The sequence below is a fragment of the Nematostella vectensis genome, chromosome 1 (genome assembly GCF_932526225.1).
Source record: "Nematostella vectensis chromosome 1, jaNemVect1.1, whole genome shotgun sequence".
Classification (NCBI taxonomy): Eukaryota; Metazoa; Cnidaria; class Anthozoa; order Actiniaria; family Edwardsiidae; genus Nematostella; species Nematostella vectensis.
The window spans coordinates 13,722,120-13,750,117 of NC_064034.1; the positions used below are offsets into that span (position 1 = coordinate 13,722,120).

The 27,998-nt window shown below is 36.9% G+C and overlaps 3 protein-coding genes across 6 annotated transcripts; 2 read left to right on the forward strand and 1 right to left on the reverse strand.

The window, feature by feature from the left end:
• Window positions 1–257: 257 nt before the first annotated feature.
• LOC116620132 (early endosome antigen 1) lies at window positions 258–20,918 on the forward strand. 3 transcript variants are annotated; one of them, XM_032385723.2, is made up of 43 exons: window positions 258–458; window positions 572–613; window positions 1,555–1,662; window positions 1,979–2,077; window positions 2,721–2,924; window positions 3,083–3,178; window positions 3,376–3,445; window positions 4,372–4,478; window positions 4,901–4,987; window positions 5,091–5,149; window positions 5,570–5,710; window positions 6,065–6,136; window positions 6,218–6,323; window positions 6,620–6,706; window positions 7,014–7,096; window positions 7,567–7,816; window positions 9,012–9,140; window positions 9,664–9,798; window positions 10,297–10,425; window positions 10,506–10,640; window positions 10,826–10,924; window positions 11,331–11,420; window positions 12,158–12,217; window positions 12,303–12,398; window positions 12,537–12,584; window positions 12,721–12,780; window positions 13,082–13,129; window positions 13,251–13,340; window positions 13,739–13,822; window positions 14,599–14,661; window positions 14,758–14,865; window positions 15,271–15,360; window positions 15,662–15,714; window positions 15,967–16,036; window positions 16,532–16,627; window positions 17,038–17,127; window positions 17,420–17,624; window positions 17,735–17,789; window positions 17,993–18,113; window positions 18,653–18,751; window positions 20,065–20,084; window positions 20,153–20,264; window positions 20,707–20,918. In XM_032385723.2, the coding sequence occupies exons 1-43, from the start codon at window positions 405–407 to the stop codon at window positions 20,740–20,742; spliced, it is 4,086 nt and encodes a 1,361-aa protein (XP_032241614.2). In that variant the 5' UTR covers window positions 258–404; the 3' UTR covers window positions 20,743–20,918. The 3 variants fall into 3 exon arrangements, with proteins under 3 accessions (XP_032241614.2, XP_032241615.2, XP_032241616.2); XM_032385724.2 differs by having other exon boundaries at window positions 259–458; window positions 6,065–6,127; XM_032385725.2 differs by lacking the exons at window positions 258–458; window positions 572–613; window positions 1,555–1,662; ... (1 more) ...; window positions 2,721–2,924; window positions 3,376–3,445.
• A 73-nt stretch (window positions 20,919–20,991) lies between these two features.
• LOC5515850 (thioredoxin domain-containing protein 12) lies at window positions 20,992–23,312 on the reverse strand. Of its 2 annotated transcripts, XM_032385734.2 has the most exons (8): window positions 23,135–23,304; window positions 22,856–22,971; window positions 22,530–22,590; window positions 21,998–22,050; window positions 21,803–21,876; window positions 21,660–21,729; window positions 21,220–21,303; window positions 20,992–21,120 (listed from the first exon to the last, which is right to left on the reverse strand). In XM_032385734.2, exons 2-8 carry the CDS (start codon window positions 22,956–22,958, stop codon window positions 21,053–21,055), a joined length of 513 nt encoding a protein of 170 aa, XP_032241625.1. In that variant the 5' UTR covers window positions 22,959–22,971; window positions 23,135–23,304; the 3' UTR covers window positions 20,992–21,052. The 2 variants fall into 2 exon arrangements, with proteins under 2 accessions (XP_032241625.1, XP_001635954.1); XM_001635904.3 differs by having other exon boundaries at window positions 22,856–23,312.
• Window positions 23,313–23,351: 39 nt separating this feature from the next.
• Window positions 23,352–27,987, forward strand: LOC5515847 (pre-mRNA-splicing factor 18). The gene is made up of 15 exons (XM_032385731.2): window positions 23,352–23,506; window positions 24,227–24,295; window positions 24,416–24,436; window positions 24,720–24,812; window positions 24,916–24,995; window positions 25,088–25,121; window positions 25,213–25,284; window positions 25,486–25,557; window positions 25,813–25,881; window positions 25,971–26,036; window positions 26,324–26,398; window positions 26,575–26,646; window positions 27,026–27,143; window positions 27,298–27,335; window positions 27,501–27,987. The coding sequence occupies exons 1-15, from the start codon at window positions 23,441–23,443 to the stop codon at window positions 27,585–27,587; spliced, it is 1,032 nt and encodes a 343-aa protein (XP_032241622.1). The 5' UTR covers window positions 23,352–23,440; the 3' UTR covers window positions 27,588–27,987.
• The last annotated feature ends 11 nt before the right edge of the window (window positions 27,988–27,998 follow it).

The following is a 27,998-nucleotide window of genomic DNA, read 5'->3' on the forward strand; positions in this document are numbered from 1 at the left end:
AAATCTTTGTTGAACCGACCAGAGATGCCCAGCATAGAGGCCGTCTGTAACCCATGAACTGTCAAAGAGTATATGCTCTCCGGAGATCTAATGAGATACAATGATAATTTTTTTTTTCTTATTTATGGCAAGCTTCCAGCAGACAGAGAAATCTCAAGATATAAAGTGAATATGAAAAATTATGAAAACCAGCATCTCTGTCTGACCCCCCCACCCGTCGCTTCAGATTTTCTCGCCCCAGACCCCCTTTCTAGTTAGGCTGAGAAACCTCGCCTTGTGTTGGACGGAGGGGCTATTATTTTTCTCTGTTCACACTTTTATTTTGATTGCCACTCTAATTTGCCGCAATTATTGTTTTATTCTGATCACTTATATAATCTACTTCAGAACTCTTTTTTTCCACGATGTTTAAACGCTGGAGAAAGAAGGACAATGCAGAGAAATCGGACGATGAAAAGGTCAGCTTTTACGTAGAAGCACACTTGAATTTGGATTTGCGTGACTTTGACTGGAGTTTTGCTCAATCTAGAAAAGAAAGACGCATCATGTACACTGTTTTTTGTTGTAACAGAATACAAGTCGTGCAGACAGAACCGTTACCGAGGAAACATCGGTGAGTCGCCTTCTAGATCATAGTAAAACGAAAAGTTCTCATGTTTCACAGGATCTATTGACGATTATTTCATATTCGCGCGTAAATGCAAAATAAACAACTATTCCTCTTTAAGTTACTATCAAACTTTTGGCATTCTTTTGTTAGTATCCTAGATTCCTATTTTGTTTTTTCTGTAGAATTACTCAATTAATTCTAGCGAGAAGTCCTGGACCAGTTGTGCCTCGCTCAGGTGGAACTCATACAAATGGATGATTATTATCAAATACTTTAAAAATGTGTTTTAGATATTGAAAGCTCTATAATGATTATGTTTTGTTTTGTTTCCTCGAAAAATAATTAATACTGCTTAGAAGTGGCCATTTCAGCTGAATGATTTTATAAAAGATAGATGCTAGACACCTTAACTTTTATTACCTCTACATACACATAACCGAAACAACCCCCAAGCCCCACAAAGACTTGGGTTATTCTAATAGAAAGATTAACAAATATAATGTCTATGACTGTGTGAGGTGCGCAGATCCATACCTTTCTATTATTTGTCAGACAAAGAGGTATACACCATCACGTCTCCTATTTCTATCATTTGTCATACTAAGAGGTATACACCATCACGTCTCAACCATCGTGTCACCTTCATACACCTGTCTTAGTAAACAGGTCAAAATGAGCAGCATTACCTGCTCCAGTCCAACATTAAATTCCTATTTTGTGTATACTCGATGAACTAGAGATGAGTGTTCCAACTCTTATGGCCTTTCATTTAGATTGGTCATTTTGATAAAAACTACAGTTTTCTATGTTGATTGAATTTTGCAGTGTGGTGCTGCTTCTTGACTTTTTTGTGCTTTTCTTCTTGCATAGAACAATAGCCAGCTTGCTGACTACATTTGAATGTCACAAGTTTCTACATTTAATCACATGTTTGTATTCCACAGGGTTTTATTTGTCCAATTTGCATGCTTGCATTTGAGTCCCAGGACGCCCTTCAGATCCATTTTGTTATGGCTCACGCTGAGGAAGAGGCTATGGCTACATCTTTAAGTGTAAGAATTTATTATTTTTTTTTAGAATAACCTGGTACTGAGTAAGTGTTAATCCAAGAACAAATTAACCCTGTTAACCTTATTCCCTAGACACATCAGCCATTAATCTTAGGGATGCTGTGAGGGATAAAAATTCAACTGTGCTTGAAGCTAGCTATGAAAAATCAAAATGGCAGTTATGCCATTGCCATATTGATTGGGGAAGCACAGGCTTCCCAGACACAAATAACAAGTTTCGTGGCCTTGAAGTTTTACGGTGTTAAAGGATTTTGAGAACTATGAAAAGTGACTTTTCCTGGCTGTATTTTTTTGGCAGGATTTTATTTGTCCAATGTGTAACAAAAGCTTCTTTGCTGCTGAAGAATTGCAGTCCCACTTTGATCTAGAGCACAGTGCAAGTCAGGATTTTATTCCAGTAAGTGTGCCTGTACCTAGCACTAAATTGATAGAAAAGGAAACCAGCCACCCCCCCCCCCTCCCCCTTCCTCCCCTTCACATGCAAGGTATAAGTAGATGTATGCATTCCTCCACTCTTTAAAAGGAGAAAAATCAAAACTGCTGTTCCATTTGCTTTATTTAACACTCATAAAATTGACTTCCAGAATGTTGCTAAAAACCTCACTTTGAATTGCCTATTATTTTGAGGCAAATTTCCCACAAATTACACATTTTTAAACTTGTAAAGGATTTGGGAAAGACATAATATTCTGCAAATTTCCTGCAAGATTGTTTATTTCAGCATAAGTTTCTTGTCTTTTTGAAGCCTAAGACAGCAAGAAAAAACTGTTATCAACAAAATTTACCCTTCAAAATATTTCTCGGTTTTTCCACAGTTATACATATTTACCCTTCAAAATATTTCTTGGTTTTTCCACAGTATACATATTTACCCTTCAAAATATTTCATGGTTTTTCAACAGTTATACATATTTTCTCGGGGACTTTCTGCAATTGACACCTCAGAACCACATGATTTTTGCATTTTTCCATGAATTATCAGAAAGCCTGCTATTTAGATGTATGGTTTAAATGTATAATTATTAAATTTCTATCTTTAGGAAACACATGCTGAACAGCTTGAAGCTGGAAGTAAACTACCAGAATCAAACGAAGGCTCTCTTATCTCATTTGATGATGATAGCTCTCCTCGTAAAGAATCTGAAGTCTCTCGTCTTTCTCTTCATCTTAAAGAGCTAGAGGATAAAACTCAAGAAATTCTTAATTTACAGCAAGAGCTTAATGATGTAAATGCTTCTCTGAAGGTATGGTTTACCTATGAATATTTTTGTCTGCCTAGGTGTGTTTGTCTATCTGTCTTTCCATTCAGCAGTCTTTCTGTCTCTCCCTTTGTCTGTCTCTATCTGTCACACTGTTGGTCTCTGTCACGTATCCAGCAAATGTGTTGTACATGTCTACTCAGGAGGAAAGGTGGTACAGTACTGCTCTCAAAGATGAAGTGGAAAAACTCAACAACCAGAACAAAGCATTGCAAGATCAGCAAAAACAAGTTGAACAGGTTAGCACATGGGTTCCACAGACAAAACCCCCAAACTAAATTCTCCCTCACCCAATTGCGATAATTTACTTAAGTATTCTTTCAAACTCTGAATCTTAGAGGCCTGTAGTGTTTACCAGTTGTTCTTTTGCTGCTATGATGATACAAATAATAAATCAAGATACCAAATTTGAAATGGTAAATATTTTGTTATTTAGGAAAAGGAACAAATGCGGAAAGATTTTGAGAAGAGGTTGATTGAAGAAAAAGAAAGAAATGTTCAAGGAAGTATGTAGCACTGAATGCTTATTGATGCCATCTTGGCTTATATGCTGTAGACCCCAGACCTCTAAATTAACCATTCGAGACTGAGAGTCCTCCCCCTCCCTCCTCCTATTCGTATAAGTTTGAAAGACAATAAGCAAAAATCATGGAAAGTCATGCAGGGCTTCTGGAATTACGCGCTTGTGTGGAAGCGCGTAATTTGGCTTTCTCCGCGTAATCTGCGTAAACCACAAATTTCCGCGTAATCCCGCGTAATTTGGCTAAATTTTGAAAGACAAAACATTTAAGTGCACAGCTGATGTGTTCGTTTAGGGTTCTTACCTCTATTTCTCGTAAAAAAAGACAGATATTCTTCGTAAGAGTGCGATATTTCGAACTGAATTTCTAAAACAAATAAAATGACTAGGGGTTCTTTGCTAAACCGCAAAGGCCTAGGACTAATAATATAATACCTTTTTTTAATTGGCTGGTGGCTAGGAGCCAATGAAAACTTGCCTAAGATATTTTCGCGCAAAAAATGAACATTTTCCAGTTATTTCATGCTTTCCTTAGGTACAAAATGTAGTTTGGGCGTAACAGTTGATATTCCGTGTAATTTAGCGCGTAATTCAGTAAAGAATCCAGCAAAATTTGTTTTTTTTAAAGAAACATGTATTGCAAAATCCCGCGTAATTTAGTGCGTAATTATTGATTTTCTGCGTAATCTAGCGCGTAATTTAGCAGAGAATCCCGCGTAATTTTTAGTTTTTTTCCACGTAATTCCAGAAGCCCTGGTCATGGAAACCTTTTGTTTCAATTAGTTTAGGTGAGGTCAAATTTGTGTTTGGCCAAAAATGTCTTCAAGTGCTAAAATATGTGCAGTTAAACTGTATTTTACATTCATACAGTGGCAGCTATGAAGAATTGATTTTGTTTTTGATTTGTTTTAGCCATGGCAGAGTTTGGTCAACTGAAAGTGGAACTAGCACAGTCCCTTGAGGCACACAGTAGTAGCCAGAGTGAGCACTTGACACTTGCACAGCGAGTTGCACAACTGGTATGAAAATACACCTTGAGTTATAAAGTGACACCTATTTCACCTGATTTACCAGCCTAATCCAGGTGTACTCAGAATAAATAATATATAAAGTGTGTGGAGTACATTGGGAATAGTACAGGAATCACAGGTGACCCAGTGTGTAAGCGCGTCAGCCTCTCACCTCATCTGAAACAGGTTCGATTCCCAGTCGAGACATGGATAGGACCTTTCTGTTTTTCAGCCCTGAATTTGACTTAACATATGTGAACTTAAAAGCTTGTGTTCCTCATTTTCAAGATGAGACATGTTTTATATATACTTAATAGGATTTTAAATGTGAAGCCCTTAGAACCTGGTTAACTGTATAAGTGCTATATTTAATGCTATATTTTTTACATCAGTATTGATTCTTATGTGTTAAATATTTCTTCTATTTATAGGATTCTGAGAATGATAGTCTGAAATCAAAGCTTGAAGAAGAACGATCCAAAAGAGAATCTGCTGAAGAGAAGATTGTTGGATTAACGGTCTGTTGTAGATTCTGTATGTGCACTGACTTCCCTTGTAATTTGAACTTGTTTTTGTTTTTATATCATAGCTAATGTGGGGATCATTTATTTTCTAATATAGGCTGAGTTGGACAAAATAGGCCAACTTGTTGAAAATCTTGAACACCAGATATCCCAAAGGTGAGTGACATACTTAGGGTGCCTCTCTTTTTTTTTCTTTCAGTCATGCAATTATACTATAAAGCTCTGTAAATCCCCTTATTTCTTTTATAATTTTATAAAATAATGTCTGCCTTCAATCCCCTTTTGGAGTATAAGACATGGAACATAACACATTTCCAAGATTATTAGGTATTCTTGCTTTGGTAGAATGTAAAAAGGACATAAAATGTTATTGTCAGTATAGTAACAGTTTTATAACTCATCCAACGTTTTGCAACAATAAAACACCCCCTCAAAAAAAAAGTTTTATGCTTACTGCAATATTTCCAGAAGGGACAGTGACAATTTAGGGCATTTGAACCGGAATGTGTATGGCAATAAGGGGAATTTCAGGATTTTATTATCATTCTGATATAGTAAGATTTAATCTCCTTTTAGGCCCTCTGGAAATGATGTGGTGGCTCTTGAAAACAAGGTTTCCACTTTGGAACAGAAGCTGTCTACCCTACAACTGGAAAAGGATGAGGAACAGAAAGAACTACAGACCAAGCACAATGCCGCCTTGCAGGACTTAAACAAGTAAGAAGCTGCTTATCCACACAATGTCATCATGTACTGGTCATAATCATGACCTATATCCTTACAAATTTCTACCGTTGTTGTGTCATAATCATATATCATCATACTATTCACTCCACTTGCATCATACCTGTTATCAGTAGCAGCATCATAATCCCGATTCTAAGTATCATCAGATATATCCGATGCGCACTCTCTCCACCATTAGCATACTAATCTCCTTTGTAATCACCACTAACCACAACATCAAAATGCCCATAATCACTGTCAACAACATCATAATGATTATACCAACATCATAACAACCAACATTATCATAACAATGTAAATGGTAATACTTTGAAAAATGATCAGTTTGCAGATGAAAATAAAAGAGACAGAAGTAGAGAAGAGTTCAAAAGTTGAACAGGTCCAAAGGTTGGCATTGTAGGTTCTTTTTGTTTTTTGCTACTCTAATTGACAACAGTTTTCAAGTTTAAAACACCTTTTATGCATTTTTGGTTACAGCCTTCAGACGGCACTGTCTGCGGCGACAGACAACAGAAGGCAAGTACAGGAGCAGCTCAAGGAGAAGCAGCAACTTGTCATAAGCTTGCAGCATGATCTCAACCAGGTAAGAAGGAAAAGGTAGCGTTAAATGACCAAGCCAACAATGTAAGGTATTTGTTATGCAGACAATAGGGATGAAGGGATAGGGCTATGCCTACTTTAAATTTTTCTGCATTAATTGCAAAAGTAAGTCATTTTCACTATGTTCCTATTTTAAAAGTTTACACAAATGTCTGGAATTCCAGACTCACTGGCTCTGTCAGCTTGATATTTGTATTTGTACAACATATTTGTATTCGTCTTTAGTTTTTCACATGCATAGATTAGTATTTTCAATTAATAGCAACCCATTGTTCCCAGGCGAATGTACTTGTTAAGGAGAAGAACAGTTTTGTTGAATATCTACAAAAACAGCATGAAGAGTTGAAAGGGAAGCTGAACAAAGAAGTAAGTAAATTGGAAACTGAAAAAAAAATAAATCAAAATTTTTTGTCACCCTTTTCTGCTTTAAACTTCTATGTATATGCCCTTACCTATTATTGCCAAGAAAGAACTCTTATTATTGCCGGTATCACCATAAAAGAGATCACCAAAAAGGCATCATTAGGAGAATCTATATTTCCATTTCAGTAACATGGCGAATTGAAAGTTTTAGTATAATACCTCAAAAAGTGATGATCAAGAGGCCAATGAGAAATCTCCAGTTATGCACAAAAGATATTTGTAAGCTAGCTTATATTGTCATGTCATCCAGGTATCATCCAAAGAAGCTGAAAGCCAGCAGGTCCGTAATCTGCAGAACCTGCTTGAGGAGACCAAGCGACAGCTTGAAAACAGGTAGATCTTAGAAATGTATATACTATATATAAGGTTTGCCTACTTGTTTCAGTGGTATGTGCAAGTGGTTATCATGCAAACAATGGAGGGTAGAGATAGGAAAATATTGGGATGCTCATGGATTTAGAAGAAGCCAGAATACAGAATTCATTTCCATGCCTGCAAGCATGATGACATTGTTCCATGGTTTTTTGCCACTGATGGCATTGCTCTATTGTTTTTTTCCACTTTAAGAAATAAACAAAGCAACAATAGACTGTGTTTTGAGAGTTATAGGGATGACTAATGTAACAACCTTTCATGAAAGCCTTTTTGTAAAATTTAGCCTTTATTAAAGCTTTTATTAGATTTATATATTTTATCCACAAACCAATATAAATGACTTACATTTTGCTGCACAATAGAAATAGTTAGAAATATTTTAGTATATGATTTCTCACTCTTACACTGCAACATATCTTTTCTATCAGAGAAAAAACAGTTCTTGAATTAGAGTCAGGCTTAAAGGAGAAGAAAGAAGATGTGTCAAGGCTTGAGCTTGAGCGTGCTGACCTGATGGCGAAGATCGAGGCAGGCGAGGGCACAGAGACTGCAATACATCAATTGAAGAAGGAGAATGAAAGCCTTCAAACAAGGCTCAGTGATGCTCAAGCGCTGAGCCAAAAACAGCTCAAGGAGAGCTCATCCAGACTGGAGGAGATGCACCAACAACACAACAAGGTTGGTAATTATGCTGCTGCTGATGATGATGATGATTGTGCTGATGATGGTGGTTATAATGATGATGCGGATGATGATGATGATAATGATGACAGTGGCGACAATTCATAGATTCGATATGTCAATCACGAGGGCACGAATAGCCAATCAGGAAAGAGATGGTGCAATAGCAGCCATATGGTCCCACAAATGTCCCACAAAAAGTCAAAAGTCGTCAATCAACAGCGAAAAAGATTGGATTGAGATATTTTTTCTGCGAATATGGACAAGCAAATAAGCATTTTCCGGGCAGCGTAGAAAGTGCTACCCCGTTTTTCTTTGATCGGCCACTTTTAGTGTAGAGTTAGGACTCAAATTGTGAAAAACAGGTAAAATTTACTACGAAGAAACGAGAAACAAAATGCAAACAAACCACCTACAAGAGTAGTGCCCTACCATTAAATTTGTGTTTGATAGTTAGAAGTCAGACATAAACAGAGAGTTCGGCTTTCTCCCCTTCTTTTCCCCCCACTTTAATCACTGCAATTTGACAAAAATAGCTTTTGAAAACACATAAACACATGGTACCCACCGAAGAGAGCACCGCTTTATCGTATCATTTCAAAGTTTTGTATTTTAAGCTGGATTCGTGCCATTTCCATTCAACAACCAAATTCGTAGTTATCTATTTCTATGCTTCATTCTCACAAGATTTTCACCGAGCTTGGACAACAAGACAAGTTTCCATCATGTTAGGTTACTTTGTTTTATTTTCCAAGTTGTAGTAAAACCCCTATAAAGTCTGTATTTTAGAAAAATCAGAGCAGGACTTACTGACCTCATCCGACATGTTCTACAATTTGTGGGAATTTTGTGGGACATTTGGGTTGCACTTCGCTGTCTTCTATTTGCTGCTTTCTTATTGGATATTTGTGCTCACGTCGGATCTATGAATGATGGTGATAGATGTGTTGTTTATTATGATGATGGTGGTGGTTGCAGTGGTGTTAATAACAAAAATGTTGAAAATCATGATGATGATGGTGATGATCAGTATGTTTATGATGTTGATTGTGTGTTGACGCTGTTGGTGATGACAATGGTTGATACAATAAAAATAGTGATTGGGATTTGTCTGTCTCATAGATGTATTGAATGTGTTAACTGAGTTAAATAAGAACCCTTTAAGTTAAAGTGTCGCCCATATGCCATTCAGGTAGAGGAAGAACTGGCTAAGTCAAAGGAACAGTGCTCCAGACTAGAGACGATGCTTCAGGAGGCAAAAGGGCAGATCGAAGAGATGACCCAGAAAAATGCAAGAATAAAAAGCAGTTTGAAGGAAAAGGTATGTAGCAGTCGCAAAAAAATCGATTTGTATTGTTCTTATTTTACATGGTTTATAATGTTTTTTTCTACCATTTAACAGAACACTATTCCTGTTCTCCCTTGGTTACCCTGATACGAACTGTTGATAACTTTTGGGTCATCGTTCATAATTTTCCTCTTTCCCATCTTACTGTGTATCCTCTGGAATGTCCTTTTCCTTTTTCCTCCTTTTAATTCTTGCTCTTCCGAGAGACCACGCTGTCATTGGCTTCACGTTATCAAGCCAGTGAACCCGAGTTCAAATCCATTTCTAGGTACATAGTGTTAACCTGCTCTAATAATTGTAAACTACGTGGATCAGTCGGAATCTATCCGATGGGTATTCTGTAACGCGAGGAGCCTTTATTATTAGCGCTATACTAGTAACAGGCATTTTGGACTTCCTATCATCTTCTCATTCTTGGAAGTTCTTTCTTTCTTCTTCTCTTCTCTTGCGTATCTTTTGGCTAGTCTAATCAGTATCCTCCATCTTTCTGTTGTAGTCTGATGCTCTAGTTGCCCTGGAAGCCGCTAAATCAGCAGAAAATAACGTCTTGAGTGAGCAGGTCACTTCACTTCAAGACTCACTGCAGCATAGACTGGTAGAGTTGAGTGCTTTACAGCAACAACACGCACGGGTAAATAACCTTGTTCTCCGTGTTAGGGAATTCCTCATTTTATTTGATAATCACAACCCATTAGAACTGTATTTGGGGGATGTTATAAAACCGCTGAGGTTCTATGCTTTAGCGACATTACTTATACCTAGGTTATTGAGATTTTACTATTTGACGAATTCCTTTTATACATTACCTTTGCGAATGTCGAAAGCTATTTATTCAATAGGCCAAAGCTCAAGTTGTAGATCTTTTAAGAGTTTATAAATTTGGCAGCATTTGACTGACTGAAGCAACAATTGGGTGTTTGAAATCAAGAGCGTTGGCAAACTTGCACTGGTTGATTATTGTACCCCGCTTGAAGCAGTCTACAGAATCTACAGTATACTAGTGGGCTGGAAGTTGTCTGCAAGTCAAGCGCTCGGAGACTTGATATAAGCTTTTGAACAACCGTTTTGACGATTATTGACGAACAACCTGTAGAAACGCCATGTCATCTTTACCATTGTGCACTAACAGGCCAAGGAGGATCTGAGTGCAATTCGTGACTTGCAAGCGCAGACGGAGACCAAGGTCCAGTCAGCAACCTTGGAGCTGGAAAACAAGAACAAAAACTGCACAAAACTTGAACAGGAACTGCAACAAAAGGTAGGGGCTTCAGTGTGCTTCAGTGCATATGATCGGAAGTAATAAAAAAATTTTATCAAACTTGTTTTTCCTTTTTCTAGGCATCCGCTATTACAAATCTTGAACAAAAGAGTCACAATGAAAAGTCATCCTTGGAGAAACAGCTCTACAATGCAAAAGCTGCTTTAGAAGGCAAAGAAGCACAACTATCTACCTTTCAGAAGGACTTGGAAACAGTGAGTCCTCTTCTAGTCCTAAACTTGATAAAGATGAGAAGATGGGTTACGGATTGAGGGTGAATTTTATCGAATATTATTGTTGCTTTTTATCTTCCATAACTTGGAGGTCACCAGAATCTCAGCATACTCAACAGTTATCCTTTTATGAATTTTTGTATGACTATTATCAATCTCAATTACAGTTACGAGAGGAGAGCTCAAACAAGGTCAAGGAGCTGGAATCTGCCATAAGTCAATTGAGATCTGATCTATCCACGGCAAACACTCGACTTAAGGAAAAGGTACTTTTAATTATAGCTCTAAGTGCATAGATAATAGGGTTTTGAACAAATGGCAATGGAGGCAAATTGAAATATCTTATTTTTGGATAGGCTCAGTCGCCTCAAGGTGGGTATTGTTTTACATGATTCCTGAAGAAACCTCTGTCACGAAGGCTAGACTCTCTTTCAATGATTTCCTTATTTCTTGTCTTATAAAATATGCGTTTATTTGGCGTATTTTATACCGTTTTTTCCCTTGAAAAGTTATAGTTAGGTGTTTGCTTTTGCTCTTGGTATAGGGCTTGCTCAAATTTTATTTCTGGACTTTTTTTCCCTGATCAAATAGTTTTCAAATAGCTTTTAGCCTTTTGCGACTTGAGGTTGTTGATGTTTTAGCTATAAAAGAATCAGGGGTTTTTTTTCATAGGAAGATATCATAAGCAGCACTCGAACCGAATTGGGAAGCACACGGGAGGAGAAAGCAGACCTTGACAGACAACTGGCTCTAGCTAACCAAGTGAGACTTAAACAGCGTCTGCTAAATCCTAATTGAATGCCTTTTACCAAACGGGAGTACTAAATAATAAATAAACACTTATACTGCACAGCGTAATTCCATTATATGTGCATTTTTTTGTTTAAAGCCCGTGGCAACCGGACCAGCATTATAAAAGATAATCTTTCATGAGCCCAGAAATGCTGTGTTGTTTAATGCTTACAATAAACACCCACAGACATCAGAACCTCGAATTTTGAAGATAAGGCTGAATAAGTTTTTATTAATTTGGGTACCATTTGAAAAATCAGGCTGTTTAGGTTCTTAATTGGTTTTAAGTTGTTAACATACTCATACACCGAAAAATAACAGTCACTACTGCTGAACCCAACATATAAGCCTATGTTGAATTATACTATAGTATTCAATACACCAAACATTTTATTTCTTTTCTCTCTTGGTATCAACCGTTAATCAGAATCTTGTTAAAACATTTGATCTTTTGATTAAGGATCTATTCTTGCCTGCCAGAATGATAAGATAAAACGGGTTCTTAAAATGCCAAATTTCAGCCTGTAGGTTCTGAATCTGTAGGTTCTTATTCATGTGTTTTTACTGTATTACATGATCCTGCAAAGTACTTTGTCAAAATTTCCTTTGTTAGTTGTGTTTAAGTCATGACAATTTTAGAAAGATGTAGGATGAATTTTCTAAGATCAAAAAGTTTTTTTATATATATTTTTGGAATTTTTGAATAGAGTTTACAAGAAAAGAATCAAGAACTTGAAAGAAGTTCCAAGGAATTTGAGGACAATAAGGTATTTTGCCGATTTTGGTACTGCAGCTCAAACTGGCCTCCTGTGCATGAAGAACACCTGACAATGATGGAATTAATCTCTTTAGCTTCAAATGTCCAACATGGAAGCTGCCGGAAAACAAGAGAGATCAGAACTCATGACAACGCTAAAGAACGTGAAAGAAAAGCTAGAAGAATCAAAGGTAACACAAAGGCCCGATGTCACAGTTGAACTTGATTTTAGCGTTATTTTTTAGATCTTTGCAAAAAATAAACATCCAGGTCTATTAAATTATTTCTTTAGTTTTTTTTTTTTCGAACTTTGATCTTTTTTGTTTTAGAATTTGTATGCCAAGAAACTCGAGAGTGAGAAGGAACTACAAGACAAGGTACTATGACGGCTTAGTTTTAAAATGTAGATCCTTTTTTACAGCAACTAGTTTTGCTCAAACTAACTAGGAACAACACGTTTACTACATACATGCGATGTACTATAAACGTGACGACTTTGTATGTTCTCTTTAGATCAATGAATTGAATACAGAAATCTCAAGCCTTCAGGAAGGAATGCAAGAGCTGGGAACGGTAAGAATTATTAAAAAATTTGATGCGTTAACTGTTTCTTGACAGGTTTATTGATTGTCCTCCGTATTCCTGTCGAATAGCTCCTTTTACAATTTGTTAGCCGAATAAGAATATGAAATAAAGATTTCAATATTAATACTGGATCCTAATCGTAATACATTTGAGAAACTCAATACAACAAGGATGAAAAGATTCTTATGTGATTTTGAAGCTGGTTTGAGTATAATTGAGTCATGTAAAACAACTACTGGCCAGCCATATTAAAACCATCGCAATCTACTGATAACATTTCTTGGTGCAGGCTCATCAGAACAAGGTCGTGGCGATGGAAAACGAGTTTAGTACAAAGGTAAATTAAAACACTGTGAAGTGGTTGTTTGGCAGAAGACGTTTCTTTGAAGAAACCAATTATATGTAACGCAGATGATTAATTATTACATGATAGACTTGTTTTATGGTATTCACCCTAGATCGCAGAAAAGGAAATAAGTTTGGATGAGATGCAAAAATGTCTTGAAGAGAAGGAAGATAAACTAACGCAACTACAGAGGCGTGTGGAGGTGAGAATATCCGTTTGTGCGTGACAAGGAGAACAACTCCAGGCTATTGCGCTGAAAGAAGCCTCAATTTTTTCTGCAAAATGTTTGGCCATGACATAACTTATTCTAGCATATTCAAGAAATCGGCGACCCTTCCGTGTTTTATGCCAAAGTAATGTTTTCGGCCTGTCCAAAGTAGTAACAAAGGCAAGGAGTAGAATAATATAATGATGGATCCTGGTTGTCTCCTCCAAAAAAGAACTCAGAAAAAAAATATGTTTGAGAAATGCCCTGTACCATATCGTAAGTGACATGTGTACAACACCCCAAATGTACTCTTGAAAGAGCTTTACCCAAAAAGGCTCTGTTGATTTGAAATACGCAAGCCATGTTAAAGCTTTTATATGTTTGCTTCACAGGTATTGGAGGCTGAATTAAAGAAAGAATGCGAGAGCTGTAAGAATTATGAATCGCAATTATGTCGGACGCAAACCCAGTTAAAGGTAACTCTTGCGTGAAGTTATGGCAAAGTTATGGTTGAAAATGTTATACATGTTACATGTTATAGCCCAATGTTCGAAGTCTCGAGGTCTCGTTTTGTTGTTGTTGTTTTACGGAGCCTGTTTTTTTTTTCTACCACGGTCTCGGTGTCTCTGATTTATTAAATGCGATCTTTTTAAATGCGATCTCGGTGTTTCGGATTTTTTAAATGCGATCTCGGTGTCTTGGATTTTTTAAATGCGATCTTGGTGTGTCGGATTTTATAAATGCGATCTCGGAGTCTCTGATATTTTAAATGCGATCTCGGTGTCTCGGATTTTTTTAAAGCGATCTGTTTTATTTTGTCATGCTACTGGTTTCCCCTTCTTTTTTTCTTTTTTTTTTTTCTTAGAGTCTCGAGTCTCGAGCATTTTCGCTCTAAACAGATAATGTAGCAAGATTGTATTATAACTCTACTAATTTTTTATTCAACTTTTTTTTATGCCTCGAGCAAGTTATCCGATAACAAGCAAGAAAAAAAAAGCTCGGGCTCGGTTGTTAAGAGACCAGAAAAGTCTCGGGCTCGGATTCTGAAACGCGGTTCTCGGCGCCTCGGCAAGTCTCGGATTTACCCATCGCTACCCCTAATGTTATAGATCGCCCAACACACGCACCAAAGTCTTAAAGTCCTACACACTAATAACATCATTTTGCGCTCTATATTCTGCTAATAATTCTGATATTCCGCTACTCGTAAGTAGAATATGTGGCTCATTGTTTTAATACTTTGTTTTTCTAGGAGGAACAAACCAAACTCTGTAATTTGGAGTCTCAGTTGCTGGTTCTCAACTCTGAACTAAGAGTAAGTATGTCAAGAAACACAGCGTCGCCTATCGGTTTTCTAGGTTCGTGCAACATCGCTCAGTCTCAATGACAAACGATCTTCTTGCTCATGCAGGATTTTCAAGAGCAGATCAGCTCGTCAGAAGAGGAGCTGTCTCGCGTGAGATTAAACGCTCAGGAAACTGAAGCGAACCTTCGGCAGATGGTTGAGCAACTAAATGAGGTAACATAGCAAGCTGTGTGATGCAGGATGGTAGCTTTTACCTATCTTTGACTTGGCCTTTTTAATCGCCTGCTATTTTGACACTACTACTACATGGTGACATTAGAAAAAAACCGTTGGGCTCGCTAGCTAATAAAAAAGCGCCCACAACGCCAGGCTTCCGAACCGCAGACCAAATACACATACGAACTTAACATCTAAATCAACAGCACACCGCAAAGCTCTGAAACAATTTAAACTTTATTAAAACAGCGAAGGTTAGCTCCCTGTCGTCTGCCTGTGCTCAATCAGGAATTTTTAAAGTAGATTATTTTGTCCTAGCTCCCTCCCCTTCTATTACGTCTTTTGTCATCATGCCTCCCTATGTCATTACAGACAGTACACTTTCTTGTTGTTTATGTGCAGGTTAAGAATACTCTTGAGACTCAAGTTATGAACATTGAGAATGAGCTGCAGTCAACGAGAGTCACCCTTGAGAGCGTGACATCTGACAAGGTAACGCAATGCCTAAGGTAACGCAACTATGTCAGACAGTCCCTTATCATGCAGCATCTGGAGGAGACATCGTTCTTACTGAGGAGTCATCGATCTTAATTTCCAAACTGCCATGAAGCTGCTTGAAGCTGCTCGCCAGAAACGAGTATTGGGCAGCTGGTCTGGGGTACCTAGAAGCTAGGGGCAGCACCTCGCATGTGGTTCCGTTTGTGCAGACCCTTTTGGGTCAATACTCAATAACATTGTTAAAAAAATGCGGTTTTATCATGAGTAATGGTCTCCAATGGATTCTTTTTTCTAGGACGCATTAGAAACAGAGTTGAAAAGCCAAAAGGAAGCATTTGCCTCGATGAAGTAAGTTGGATATTTTCTACGATCCTCAAACAAGTAATTAGGTTCTTGCAAACACCATTTAATTGCACTCCACAATCACCATTTCGATTGTCCGACGTGTCAGGTCAATAGCGACTCGTTTAAACAAATTTCGTGGGATACGTAGTTTCCATTCTACTAAGCATTCAGGGCTTGAAGAGCTAAAACGTTTAAGCCCCTTTAACGTCTTTTGGACAATTCCGGTATTTATTTCTTTGCTGTGATTTCTTATAGGGGCTCATTAGAAGATCGTATCAACGAACTGGTTGGACAAGCTGAGGCCGACAGACAGCAAAAAGAAAAAGTAAGCAAATTCTTTTCATTAGGTTTCTGTATTTGTTATGCATACCTTAGGTTACGTTTCTCGGATTTCCAGACATGACGGAAAAACCTGGAAAACGCGCAATTCCAGATAGAGAGAGAAGACACAATTTCTTACAATGGCTATAGGTTCCTTGTATTACGGACAGATTTTCAAAACACAAATAACGTGAGGCCGAAGTGCACATAACCAGATTTTGGTTTTTAAGATAATTTTTCCTCGATCATCATTGCCCTTTTTATCAGTTCAGGGACAAAAAGCTCAAATTTCAATGACACTTTACAAAAAGTCGCATCAATTTAAAAAAAGTCGCACTTGATATTTTGTTTGCTATAAGTTACTAAGTACTCAGAGAAATTCCCCGCCTTATTCGATGTTAAATGGGCTTATTGGAAGCGTCACGTCATGTTTTTCCGTCATGTAGGATTTCCATCCATGTCAAACGTTAGTGGGTATTGTCAATTTTTTTTTCAACAGGAACTCGAGGAAGCGAGTGACAAACTCCAGCTTCTTATAACGCAAAAGTTGGCTATTGAGAATCAGTTATCAAGTACTGAGAAAGACCTGAACAAGGTAAATTATAGACAAGCGGCTTTTACTTTTACTGCAGCGTTCTGTGACGAGCCGTAGAGTAGATCTTACTGAAGAGCCATCGATCTGACTTTTCAAATTGACATTAACTCCTAGATGCCAAAAACGGTCTGTTATTGTGATATGGCAAATAAGTCTGGGGTACTTAGAAGCTATATTATGTCCATTAGCCTTCGTGCAGAAAGTTGAAATCATGGTTATTCGCGTGGTCAAGTTCGCCTGCACGCAGGCTAATAATATACCAAACCTGGTAGTCAATTCTTCAGGGACTGATAAAATTGTTGTATATTGTTGTCAATAGTCTATTGTTACTTTGTATGTTTTGTTTTGTAAGAAACGTAGACAATAATGAAATAAACTTTCAATTTCTTGACATCTACTGCACTTTGTAGACCCGTGAAGAGTTCGAAGAGAGCAAAGAAGTTGCCAAACGTGTGCAGATGTTACTTAAAGAAGAGACGGCAGCCATGCAAACTAAACTGGTGAGAGAGAGCACCTAGCTTCAGGCTGAAATACTTTAGCTGAAATTGGCTCCTTGAAGCCAGCAGGATCAGAAAGCACTTCGTGCAAACAATGTCACCATCGTCCAACCTCGCTCACTTAACCTTCCTTTTTAACCTTTCCTTGACAATACTGGCACTGTTTAATCAAAGTTTCTCCACGATGTTCGCATTTTTGCCAACACTGTTCCACAAACTATGCCACGTTACGCAAGCACATCTAGCTAGCAATGCCAAATAATGTTATGCTGGTCTCTCATTTGCTAAAATTCAGACCAATGAGACCCGTGATAAAGAAGAACAAGCCCAGAAGATGGAGGAGATGGAAACGAGGCTTAACATTCAGATCGCTTCACTGACAGAGAATATGAGTGCTGCGCGCGCAGAGGCCGAGGCCAGTGAACAGAAAGCCACTGAGATCGCCGCCAAACACAAGGAAGAAATGAAAAATAGTGACTCACTGAGAGTAGAAATTGCAGGCAAGTTTTTAACATGGTTGTTGAAGACATCAATCGAAATGCTCTTGTAACAAAGCCGCGAATGAAAATAAAACTACGTCTTTGTTCAGAATCCGTATCTTGTCTTTTAGTGTTAGAAGCAACAGTGCAAAGTAATCTAGATGAAAGAAGAAAGCTGCTAGAAAGGTATGTTTGATATTTAATAGTATTAGTAGTCCATTAAACCACTTTTACTGCGATTTAAAAAAAAATTTTTTTTTAAATGAGTCGTTTTGACAAATTTGCGTCTCTTTCAGCATCTTAATTTACGTGTCTCTCTTTTCAGCATCTCCGAAATGCCTGACATAATTCTGAAATATAAAATGTTTTTTTGTAACCATCCATGCTAGGTGTGTAGCCGACGAGGAATGCATTGAGAAGCTCAGAAAAGAGCAGGCGTTGTTAAAAAAGCAACTAGAAGACTCAAAGGCAGCAATGATGGAATTGACACAAGAGAACCAAAACCTTCAGGTATGCTAACTGTTTGCTTACATTTTCACAATGACAATTAAGTTTCAGGATTTTAACGTGAAAAATATCTGTGCCGTACAATCTCTGTGTTTCTGTTTTTTTTTTTTTGTTTTTTTTTTTTTTTAACCATTCTCCCCCCTCATTTTCATTGTACATGCATGGCGGCTGGACCACTAAGATGCTTTGAAATACTCTTGTGAATAATTATACCTAAATGGCTGTTCCACTTTAACAGAGGATATATGAGAATATAACAGAGAATGATTTTTTTGTATCGAGATGCATTTACTTTATTAAGCTTTAAGGTATAATGTATAAACAAGTTTACACCCTGCCACTTGAGGCATTTTATCAACTTTTACGCTTGCAATTTTTTTGCAACTTTAGATGCACTGACATCCGTTAGTATATATTCCTGGTGCATTTAGAAAGTATATTGCCTGCATGTTTTATCTGTCAACTCATCAAATATTTGTATTGGCGGTGTACGAGCTGCTTGAATGATTTATTAATCTAAAATATTCTGCTTCACTGTCTAGGTATTGAATAACCAAATGAGCACACGGCGATGGGAGGAAGATAGTGACGTCACAAACTGTAATAGTTGTGACAAGGTTTTCTCAATAACCCTAAGAAAGGTATGCATTCATATGTCCTTTGTTATTCAAAGTACTCCTGTTTAAAAAAAGCAGGGCAAACGGTAGTTGGAAGAACGTAAGCCTCTATGGGTATCGCCTTTTGAGAGTAGAAAGGAAAAAAGTCATGTATTTTGGTGGTCTTATTTGAAGGTGATATCTTGTGAGGACGTTTTGTCTTTGATGTTCATGTTGGAAGGTCATGTCATCTTGTGATGTTCGTGTTTGAAGGTCATGTCATCTTTTGAGAAGGTCATGTCATCTTGTGATGTTCATGTTGGAAGGTCATGTCATCTTGTGATGTTCATGTTGGAAGGTCATGTCATCTTGTGGTGATCATGTTGGAAGGTCATGTCATCTTATCGTGATCATGTTGGAAGGTCATGTCATCTTGTGGTTATCATTTTGGAAGGTCAAATCATCGTGTTGTGATTATGTTGGAAGGTCATGTCATCTTGTGGTGATCGTCTGAAAAGTTCGTGTCATCTTATGGTGATCATGTTGGAAGGTCATATTATTGTGTGGTGATTATGTTGGAAGGTCGAATCATCGTTTGGTGTTCGTGTGGAAGTTCATCTTGTGGTGATCATGGTGGAGGGTCATGTTATCTTGTGGTGATCATGTTGGAAGTTCATGTCATCTTGTGGTGATCATGTTGGAAGTTCATGTCATCTTGTGGTTATCATGTTGGAAGGTCATATCATCTTATCGTGATCATGTTGGAAGTTCATGTCATCTTGTGGTTATCATGTTGGAAGGTCATATCATCTTATCGTGATCATGATGGAAGATCATGTCATCTTGTGGTGATCATTTTGGATGGTCAAATCATCGTTTGGTGATTATGTTGAAAAGTCATGTCATCTTGTGGTGATCGTCTAAAAGGTTCGTGTCATCTTATGGTGATCATGTTGGAAGGTCATGTCATCTTGTGGTGATCATGTTGGAAGGTCATGTCATCTTGAAGTGTTCATGTTGGAAGGTCAACTTGTTGTGATCATCTTAGAAGTTCGTGTCATCTTATGGTGATTATTTTGGAAGGTCATTTCATCTTGTTGTGTTCATGATGGGAGGTTATGCCAGAAGGTTATGCCTGTCTTCCAAGAACAAAATCAATGTGTATGGATTGCTCAAAGATTCAAATCTTGTACATCTCATTGTATCAAATGCAACAGAACTAAAATAATTGCATGTTAGTCTAATGGGGATCCTGAATTTTACATAAAAGACTCTTTCTTAGATTTTAGTTATGAGTCTTAAAGAGTATGACAGAAGTTGTAACAAAGCCTATTAACCAGCTTTTATTTTTTTTTCAGCACCATTGCCGGAACTGTGGGTAAGCTATTATTTTTCCAGGGGAAAAATATTTCATCCTTATTTAACTTGTACATATTTTCTTTGCAGACTTATCTTTTGCTCAGACTGTACCTCTAAAACAGTAACTCTTGCAGCCAGTAAGAAGCCGGCTCGAGTGTGCGAGACTTGTTACCATGAAGTGACAACAGGTTCCATAAAGGTAAAATGTTTGCAAATAGTGTGACATTGCCTGCTTCCTTGGCAGCATGTTGGCAAAAGTTTGTGCGAATGACGCATAACTGTGCATTACCACAAGCAGCATCAGCCAATACCATACAGCATGGTATTCAAACAGGTGAAACCCATGGCTGATGGGTACCCCCTCCCCCTGGACTAAAATCAGCTTGCATATAGAAACATACATGACAAAAAAAGTTATGGGAATGGAACTAAATGCTAATTGACTAATTGACGACTTGTCAATTTGCAAGAACTAGCCAGTAGCCGGTAGTCACCTATAAAGTCCCCATGGATTAGGGCAAGATATACTGTAACCTTAGAGAAAATGGTCCCTGGCTAAAAATTGTAAGAAAATGATGTTATACAGAGAATTTCCATGTTGAGGTTTGTTAACACTTTTTCTTTCTACTCTTGTTATTCAGAAATACCAGCTTCAACCAAACCAAGGTTTTAGCTAGGCTACTGAAGAAAAAAAAGTTGTCAAGCTTCTAAAGAATAACCAATGGACTGAAGAGAGACAAGGGATAAGGATAAGCTGCTAGAATCAAATCACTGTTCGTGTTGTAGAAATAAAATTGTAAAAATATCTAGGTAATTTCTATAAATAAATAAAATATTTCTATCTTCACAAAAATGTATGGCAATACTACGAAATGGAAACTGGTGTCCTCTGGATAGAAGCAAGAGTAAACATGTGTACTCAGACATATAGAAATAAGTTCATTTTATTGAAAGCTCATTTCTACTCCTACTACAGTACATCTACTTTCACAGCTCATCTCCTACTCGTAGTCCTCCCTCCATTTTTGCAGCTGCTTTTTTCATTGAACGGGCAACTAAAGAAAAAATATATATTTAAAATATACCTGATAGATGTGTAAGTTTGCTGCAATGCTTATTTGTAATGAAATTGTCTAAATATAAACAGTGCATACTTGATTCTGCATCTCCATAGAAATACTTGAACTTCTGATTACCAAATTCATTGTAGAAGTCCTTCTGAACATTTCCAAAGGCATCTAAAGAGATCAACTTCAAATCAGCACATTATAAACATTTTATAAACAGAATTTTGTGTTATAACCATTAATATGGTTGTTGTCTGGAGCATGAATATTGCGGTATTTGACGAGAGAAAATGATCTGGCTTAGGGAAAACATATTCTCATCAGCGGCATAGCCAGAATTTTTAACAGGAGGGGGCTCTAAAGGCCCTTTTAAGGCAATTTTAGATAATGTCTCATATATTTACTGTATTTTTGGCTGCTAGAAGGCGGGGCCTGGGCCACCCCTCTGGCTACGCCCCTGCATATCAGGTCTGATAAACAATAGACTTGCAGCTCTGTTGGGTTACATGATGCTGCTTGTTACTCACCTAAGAAAAATATCCTAGGAATATAACCACCATCTGGAACAAATTCTTTGTTTCTAGGCTCCTCCTCATCCTGTGGGTGACCAGGAAAATATTGTGTTTTTTTTTTAAATTAAAAATTGAAAGTTCATCCCTTTGGCACATACCTCTGTGTTTACCATAACAAACATGTTGCTAAGTGCACTAATTTCCGTGGATTCTGCAAACTTGGGCTTCAAAGCTGAAAGGAAACATTTTATACAAAGCTTGTTCACCTTTTTTTAACAGTTTCTTTTATGGAAGGCCAGCATTATTCAAAGCTGCCCCTCATAATGTCCTTTCTTGAGGGTGAGAAACTGTACCTTTACATGCCCCACACCATGTTTTGTGAATGACCAGCATGATAGGTTTACCACTGCAAGAAAAAAGACAAGTGAACCACCATGAAAGTGTGACATCATCAGCTTTGCTGTGGCCCAGAGATGCAACAAGACAACCAGGGTGAAGTGCATAGCCAAAACAGTAACCCAATAAGGACAATAAAGGAAAGAATAAAGACATTTTCATTGGGGCATGGAAGGACGGAACCTGAATAATCTAAGTGCAGGGTATCTTGCAAAACAGGAGGAGGGGCTCAAACAAATATGGGTTGATTTATTAAGCAAGAGTTGTGGGATTTATTTTAGGTAGGTTGCTTATGTATAGGGGATGGTTTGTTAGTTGTTAAATACCCCCTCCCCCCCAACAACGGGAATGGGTTTTAAAATCCCCTGCCGCCAAATGTTATGTGGGCTCAGGGATATAGCTTGATCTTAAAATAGAAAATTGTGACACAAATATCACATCCCCATTCACAACCCGACCCTCTTAATTTTGATTATCCTACTATTATACCTTTTTTTAGCTTCCTCAAGACCATCCAGGTATGTTCGCCACTTGATGTGATCACCCCAACCTAAAACGTTATTTCCATTCCAAAAAGATAAATGCAGCCAATCGGAAGCTTACACATACAAAACAAATAACTAATATTCTACTTTCTTTGCAATCTAAGTTTGAGTTTTATAAGTAAGGTAACTTTAGAAAGTAAGGAAATTTTCAGAATGTAACATAAATAAATATCATACATGATTATTATCTAATCATTGTTTTATTTTTTTAGCCGACCTTCCAAAATACTGCGGTTGTTGTTCAAGCCACCGTTAACAGAGAAAGCATACCTCTAGCTAGCGATCCATATGATTCCGTTAAACAACAACTGAGGATTGTTGTAACCAACATCCACTTCCATGCATTTTCTTGAAAATTCCTCGAGATACGCATCGTTTCCCGTACACTGTGAAGTATTTGAAGAGACTTTTAACCGTAACCGCAGTATCTAAGAGTTAATATCCACGACTGAGATGTCGCTCATTAATTATTTAGACATTAATAATTTAGTGTTCTGTAGCTGACATCGAGAGTGAAAACATATTGCAGATGATTTGTATTATTATTACCAGTTTGTTTATATTTGGTCGAGTCGGTTTAACAGAAACTCTAGAATCTTGTTAAGGAAAAAAGGAAAGGTAAAGAGTCTCTATCACATAAAACTAGAAAAGTCTTTTCACTAGGAAAGACTAATATAAATTATTTCCTAGGACACAAAAACTGGTTCGAAAATATGCGCACTATAACTACACAGGGCTCCCACGAATCTCAAAATTGCCACAGGGATACCGCGGTAGCAATTACCGCTGACCTATTCGGAGTCGTCGGTAAGAGTGCAAAACGTTTTCAGTTTTGTTCGAAGTATCTACGTTTTTATGGATTTTTTACTTGCTGAGATCGACAGAAAGAAAAAGCAGTTGGACCAGAATGAGGTGACATCGGTAAGAAGCCAAATTCTAAGTTTATTTGGTATTTTATAATATTCAGAATGAACTTTGTTTCAACAAATAATATTCCACAGAAAAATAGAAAATTTAAGAGTCGTTCACTGCTAAACTAAGTAAGAGTTAAGCTCTCATGAAGCGGCGCAGTGGTATTTTTATGACAAAACTTTTACTCATGTTAAAAAGTCATTGAAATTTAAAATCTCCATGTAAAACCCCTTTACAGCTATGATATATTAACTTAATTGCTTTACAAGAGCTTTCCATGTTTTGCATGGTCAAGTCATCTTGGGAAATTTTCAGAAGTGTTGACAGTAGTCTACAAGTAGGGTTTGAGACTAGAAATCTCTAGTAGTTGCTCTGTATGTACAAAACAGTATTTTAGAATTTGTAAACTAAAGGTCTATCACAAATCCTGCATTCTGATTGGCTGAGCTACTAATGGTCTATTAGTGATAGACGGTGAGTAGCAAAATGCTAGAAAAAAATGACGATTGAATTACAATTTGTCAAAGTTAGTGACAACTTTTTAACGTTTATTGTCTAAGTTTGACCATCTAGTTGGTAAATTCTGAAACAATTAGGACTCTATGACTACGATTCTGCCTTCAGCCACGTGGTCTATTAAATCATAGTCTAATCGGCCTAAAGGTCTAATTGTTACAATATTCCAATTAAAAAGAATTGATGAGTTTGATTGTTGTTTGCTTAAAATAGAACAAAAAATATTTCAAGAGAGGTGATCTAGCTGCTAAGCAGGCAGAGGACAAGAAACGAAAGTTAGAGGCAAGTATTATTTCCTGACAGCAGAATTCTTAGTAATACATGTCCCAGGATATGATGAAATTCTTTGTGGCCAATTTAAATGAATTTGTATTAACATGGATTTACGTTTTTCATTTGTAGGAACAGGAAAAAAAGAAAAAGGTAGGGCATCATTATTTATTTGATAAATATACATGAATATAAGGTCTTACTGTATACCATAACCAGTACACGCTACATGCTCCTTGTATACATGAATATACTTTCTTACATATACCATAACCAGTAAACAATGTATGATAAGTACATAACACTACATGCCACTTGTACTCAGTTGTCTAAATTTATTTAGTACTACTGTGGGATATTGAGAAGATGATAGGATTTATTGGCAGTTACTTATATTTCATTATTGTTTTTTTATGACATTATGTTTGTTCTGCAGGATGAAATTGAACAGCAATCTACTGAGTTGTTCCTTCCAGCCAAAAAAAGGAAAGAAGGCTGTGAAAAAGTAAATCTTATCCCACGGGAGGAGGTATGTATACCACAACCATTTTACCTACCCATGGTGGAAATACCTGGGAACACTGTCTACTGTTACCTTTGCAGGCATTATTTTGAAAGTATCTCTCTTCAAGGTTATCAGACGTCTACGTGAGAGGAATGAGCCAATTCGACTCTTTGGTGAGCTGGATGAAGAAGCTTGCCAAAGACTCAGGTGATCACCAGTTATACCAAAAGAAAACTTTTTGTTTTCTATTACTTTGATGTAGATAATGAAAATTCTAAATGTTTTGTTACCATTCACAGACGAATTGAAATGTTGGCGCCTGAGATAAATAAGGTACTAAATTACATAACACTTCCTCTCTTATAAAGGTAATGCCATTTTTCTTCTCATCATACTGACCAGATCTTATTTTGTACTTCTTTAGGGTTTGAGAAATGACTTCAAGGCAGCCATGGAAAAAATTGACCAGGAATATTTGGCTCAGTTAGTAAATCAGGTGAAGTGATTAAAATTTTAAAGCTTTTGTTTATATCCTGTGGTTATAATATGATACAATCCAGCTTTCCTTGTTTAGAAGAGTTCTTGTTTTTATAAGATTTCCATGTCTTCAGTTGGTATTTCTTTTCTGCAGGGGAATAGCTGCATAACACAAGGGATACAAAATTGTAGTATTTGAGGGATATAACTTTTTTTATAGCAAGGAGGAGAGGTGCAAGCGGCTCTACTTGAAGAGATGAAGGGAGATGGAACCACTCTTGAAGATATCAAGGTATGGCATCAACTATATTGAAACACATATAAGAATATGAGTGATATGACAGTTGTTAATTATAATAAAGATGATGATATAATGGTGGGCAATTATTATTGTTATGATGATGATGATGAATGATGTACTGTAACAGTTAATGGCAATTTTGGGGATCATGGGGATGACGATGTGGGGGAACTGATGATTTTGATTATTATGATGATTATGATAAAAATGATAAAAAGTATTGTGATAGACATTGTATTTTTGTAGACCCTAGCAAAAGGCATGGAGCAAGGAGATGAGTCACTTGATCAAGAAGTCACTTACAAGTTTTTGCAGGTATTATACAAATCCCAGAAAAATAAATCTCTCAGTAAATAAGTATTTAAGTATTTACATACATCTAACAAAATTGTTTTTTTTTTCAGTTTTTACTCAGAGTATGGGGTCAGGACTTAGACAGCAAACCAGTTGAGATTAAACGGTCGTTAGAGGTATGTCAAATGTGAGGGGACCCATTGATACATTGGCATCAGGTGTTATGTGGCTGGGGGGGGGGGGGGGAGGGGCTAGCACTGTTACAGTGAATGTAGTGAAATGTTACAGTGAATTTGGATGATTTGAAGGAAAAGAAGAAATCTAGGAAGTGAAGGGGAGAGGCATAAGTAAAGTAAAAATAGCCTCTGAAGTATCCTCAGGGACCTTGACTGACAAGTTTTGATTGCTTGGGTTTTGTTGTAGACATTTAAAATCAATCTATGTATATTCTCCTTGAATTCAGGGTAAACTTGCCAAGGCCACACATAACCAGACACATTCGTACCTTAGACCACTGCTCAGGAAGCTCAAGACTAAGGTTTGTAGTTTTGCTATGATTTATGCATCTCAATTGAATTGTGTTTGTATGGTGGCTGTGCAACACACAAAATGTGCCTTTTTGAAAATGGTAATAACTGAAAATCAGAAAAAGCTTATTTTTGGGTCCATGAGCCTACTAATGTTATATGACATATTTCCTACCTGGTTTGTTAGAACACACCAAGAGATATAAGATCATCACTCACCTGTATTATAAAGAACCTCCTGGACAGAGAATATGTGAAGGTACAAATCTTGGTATTGGTAAATAAAGTATTGTCAGTCAGATTTATTAACAACCATCACCACACCCTATTTTTAATTATGCTGACACTTCTGAATAACAATAATACCTTCGTCACCACAACCAAAACCACTACCAACACTTCCATCATCACCATTACTGTCATCATCATCATCATTGCCAACATCAATTAATCTTTGTCTATATAAGCATCACCACCATCATTACCATTAAGGTCATCATCAGGACTACATACCACAAAATATCTGTCATCACATCACTTTCAGCAAAACTGCAGTAACATTACTGCAACATCATCATAAACAAAATGACAATGCCGTCCACTCACTTCACTCATACCATCATCTTTTTATTCCTCAGGCAAATGACTCCTATTTACAGATGGCTATTGGAAATGCCCCATGGCCTATTGGTGTGACCATGGTTGGCATCCATGCTAGGACAGGCAGAGAGAAGATCTTTGCACAGAATGTAGCGCGTATCCTTTTATACAAGATATATATAAATATATTTGTGGGTTTTTTTTAAGCAAAGTAGTAGACTTCACAAAATGAAAAAAATGTGAAATCACTATTTCAGTACTGTACTCTACAACAGTGTGCAATAGAAATTTTTTCTTGACTTTGAAATAGATGTTCTAAATGATGAAACTCAAAGGAAATATATCCAAGTAAGAATGTAACTTACATTTGCTGTATCATAGCCTTTTTTCAATAATCAATATATTTATTAACAGGAGATATTGTATCTTTGGATATGTCCAAATAAGTATGTCATTGACTCTGAAATAATTTTTGATCTAAAGAAATGTTAATAAAATGTTGCTTTCTTTCAGGGCCTTAAGAGATTGATGACTTTCTGTCAAAAGAAGTTCCCTGCAGATCCTTCCAAATCAGTTGATTATTCTAAGGAGAAAGATTGAAGGAATCTTGTGCAAAAGAACATAAACACTTCTAAAATAGACTGCAGTGCATGTACTTAATCTGCTCTTTTATTCCTTTTCGTGCTTACTATCAAGCAGCCTTTTTTTAAATTCCATATTGTTTTTATTTTTTGGAATGTAAATTCAAGTGAATAGACAAGAAAATAAAATATTTTTTTTACTTTCATTAATACTGGCATACTTATATGTTTAAAAGCTACCATTCCTTAAAACTATATCATACATTTCCAATGTGTATGTAATAAAAATTGATAATGTTACATTAACTTTTTTTCTTGAACAATGTTATGTCATATTCTTGTGTATACAGGTCTTTATATACTGTACATTTGCTGTATCATAGTCTTTTAAATCTTCAATAATAAATATATTTACAGTAGATATTGTATC

Bases quoted from the DNA above. Each gene is read 5' to 3' on its own strand.
- LOC116620132 (XM_032385723.2), top strand. From the start codon at position 405: ATGTTTAAACGCTGGAGAAAGAAGGACAATGCAGAGAAATCGGACGAT. The intron at 3,179-3,375 runs GTTAGCACATGG...TTTGTTATTTAG, and splicing joins AGCAAAAACAAGTTGAACAG to GAAAAGGAACAAATGCGGAA. The intron at 14,662-14,757 runs GTAAGTATGTCA...TTGCTCATGCAG, and splicing joins TTCTCAACTCTGAACTAAGA to GATTTTCAAGAGCAGATCAG.
- LOC5515850 (XM_001635904.3), bottom strand. From the start codon at position 22,958: ATGCGTATCTCGAGGAATTTTCAAGAAAATGCATGGAAGTGGATGTTG. The intron at 22,591-22,855 runs GTATGCTTTCTC...ATAACGTTTTAG, and splicing joins ATATGGATCGCTAGCTAGAG to GTTGGGGTGATCACATCAAG. The intron at 22,051-22,529 runs GTATAATAGTAG...TTTTTCTTGCAG, and splicing joins CTTGAGGAAGCTAAAAAAAG to TGGTAAACCTATCATGCTGG.
- LOC5515847 (XM_032385731.2), top strand. From the start codon at position 23,441: ATGGATTTTTTACTTGCTGAGATCGACAGAAAGAAAAAGCAGTTGGAC. The intron at 25,882-25,970 runs GTATTATACAAA...TTTTTTTTTCAG, and splicing joins TCACTTACAAGTTTTTGCAG to TTTTTACTCAGAGTATGGGG. The intron at 27,144-27,297 runs GTATCCTTTTAT...ACTTTGAAATAG, and splicing joins CTTTGCACAGAATGTAGCGC to ATGTTCTAAATGATGAAACT.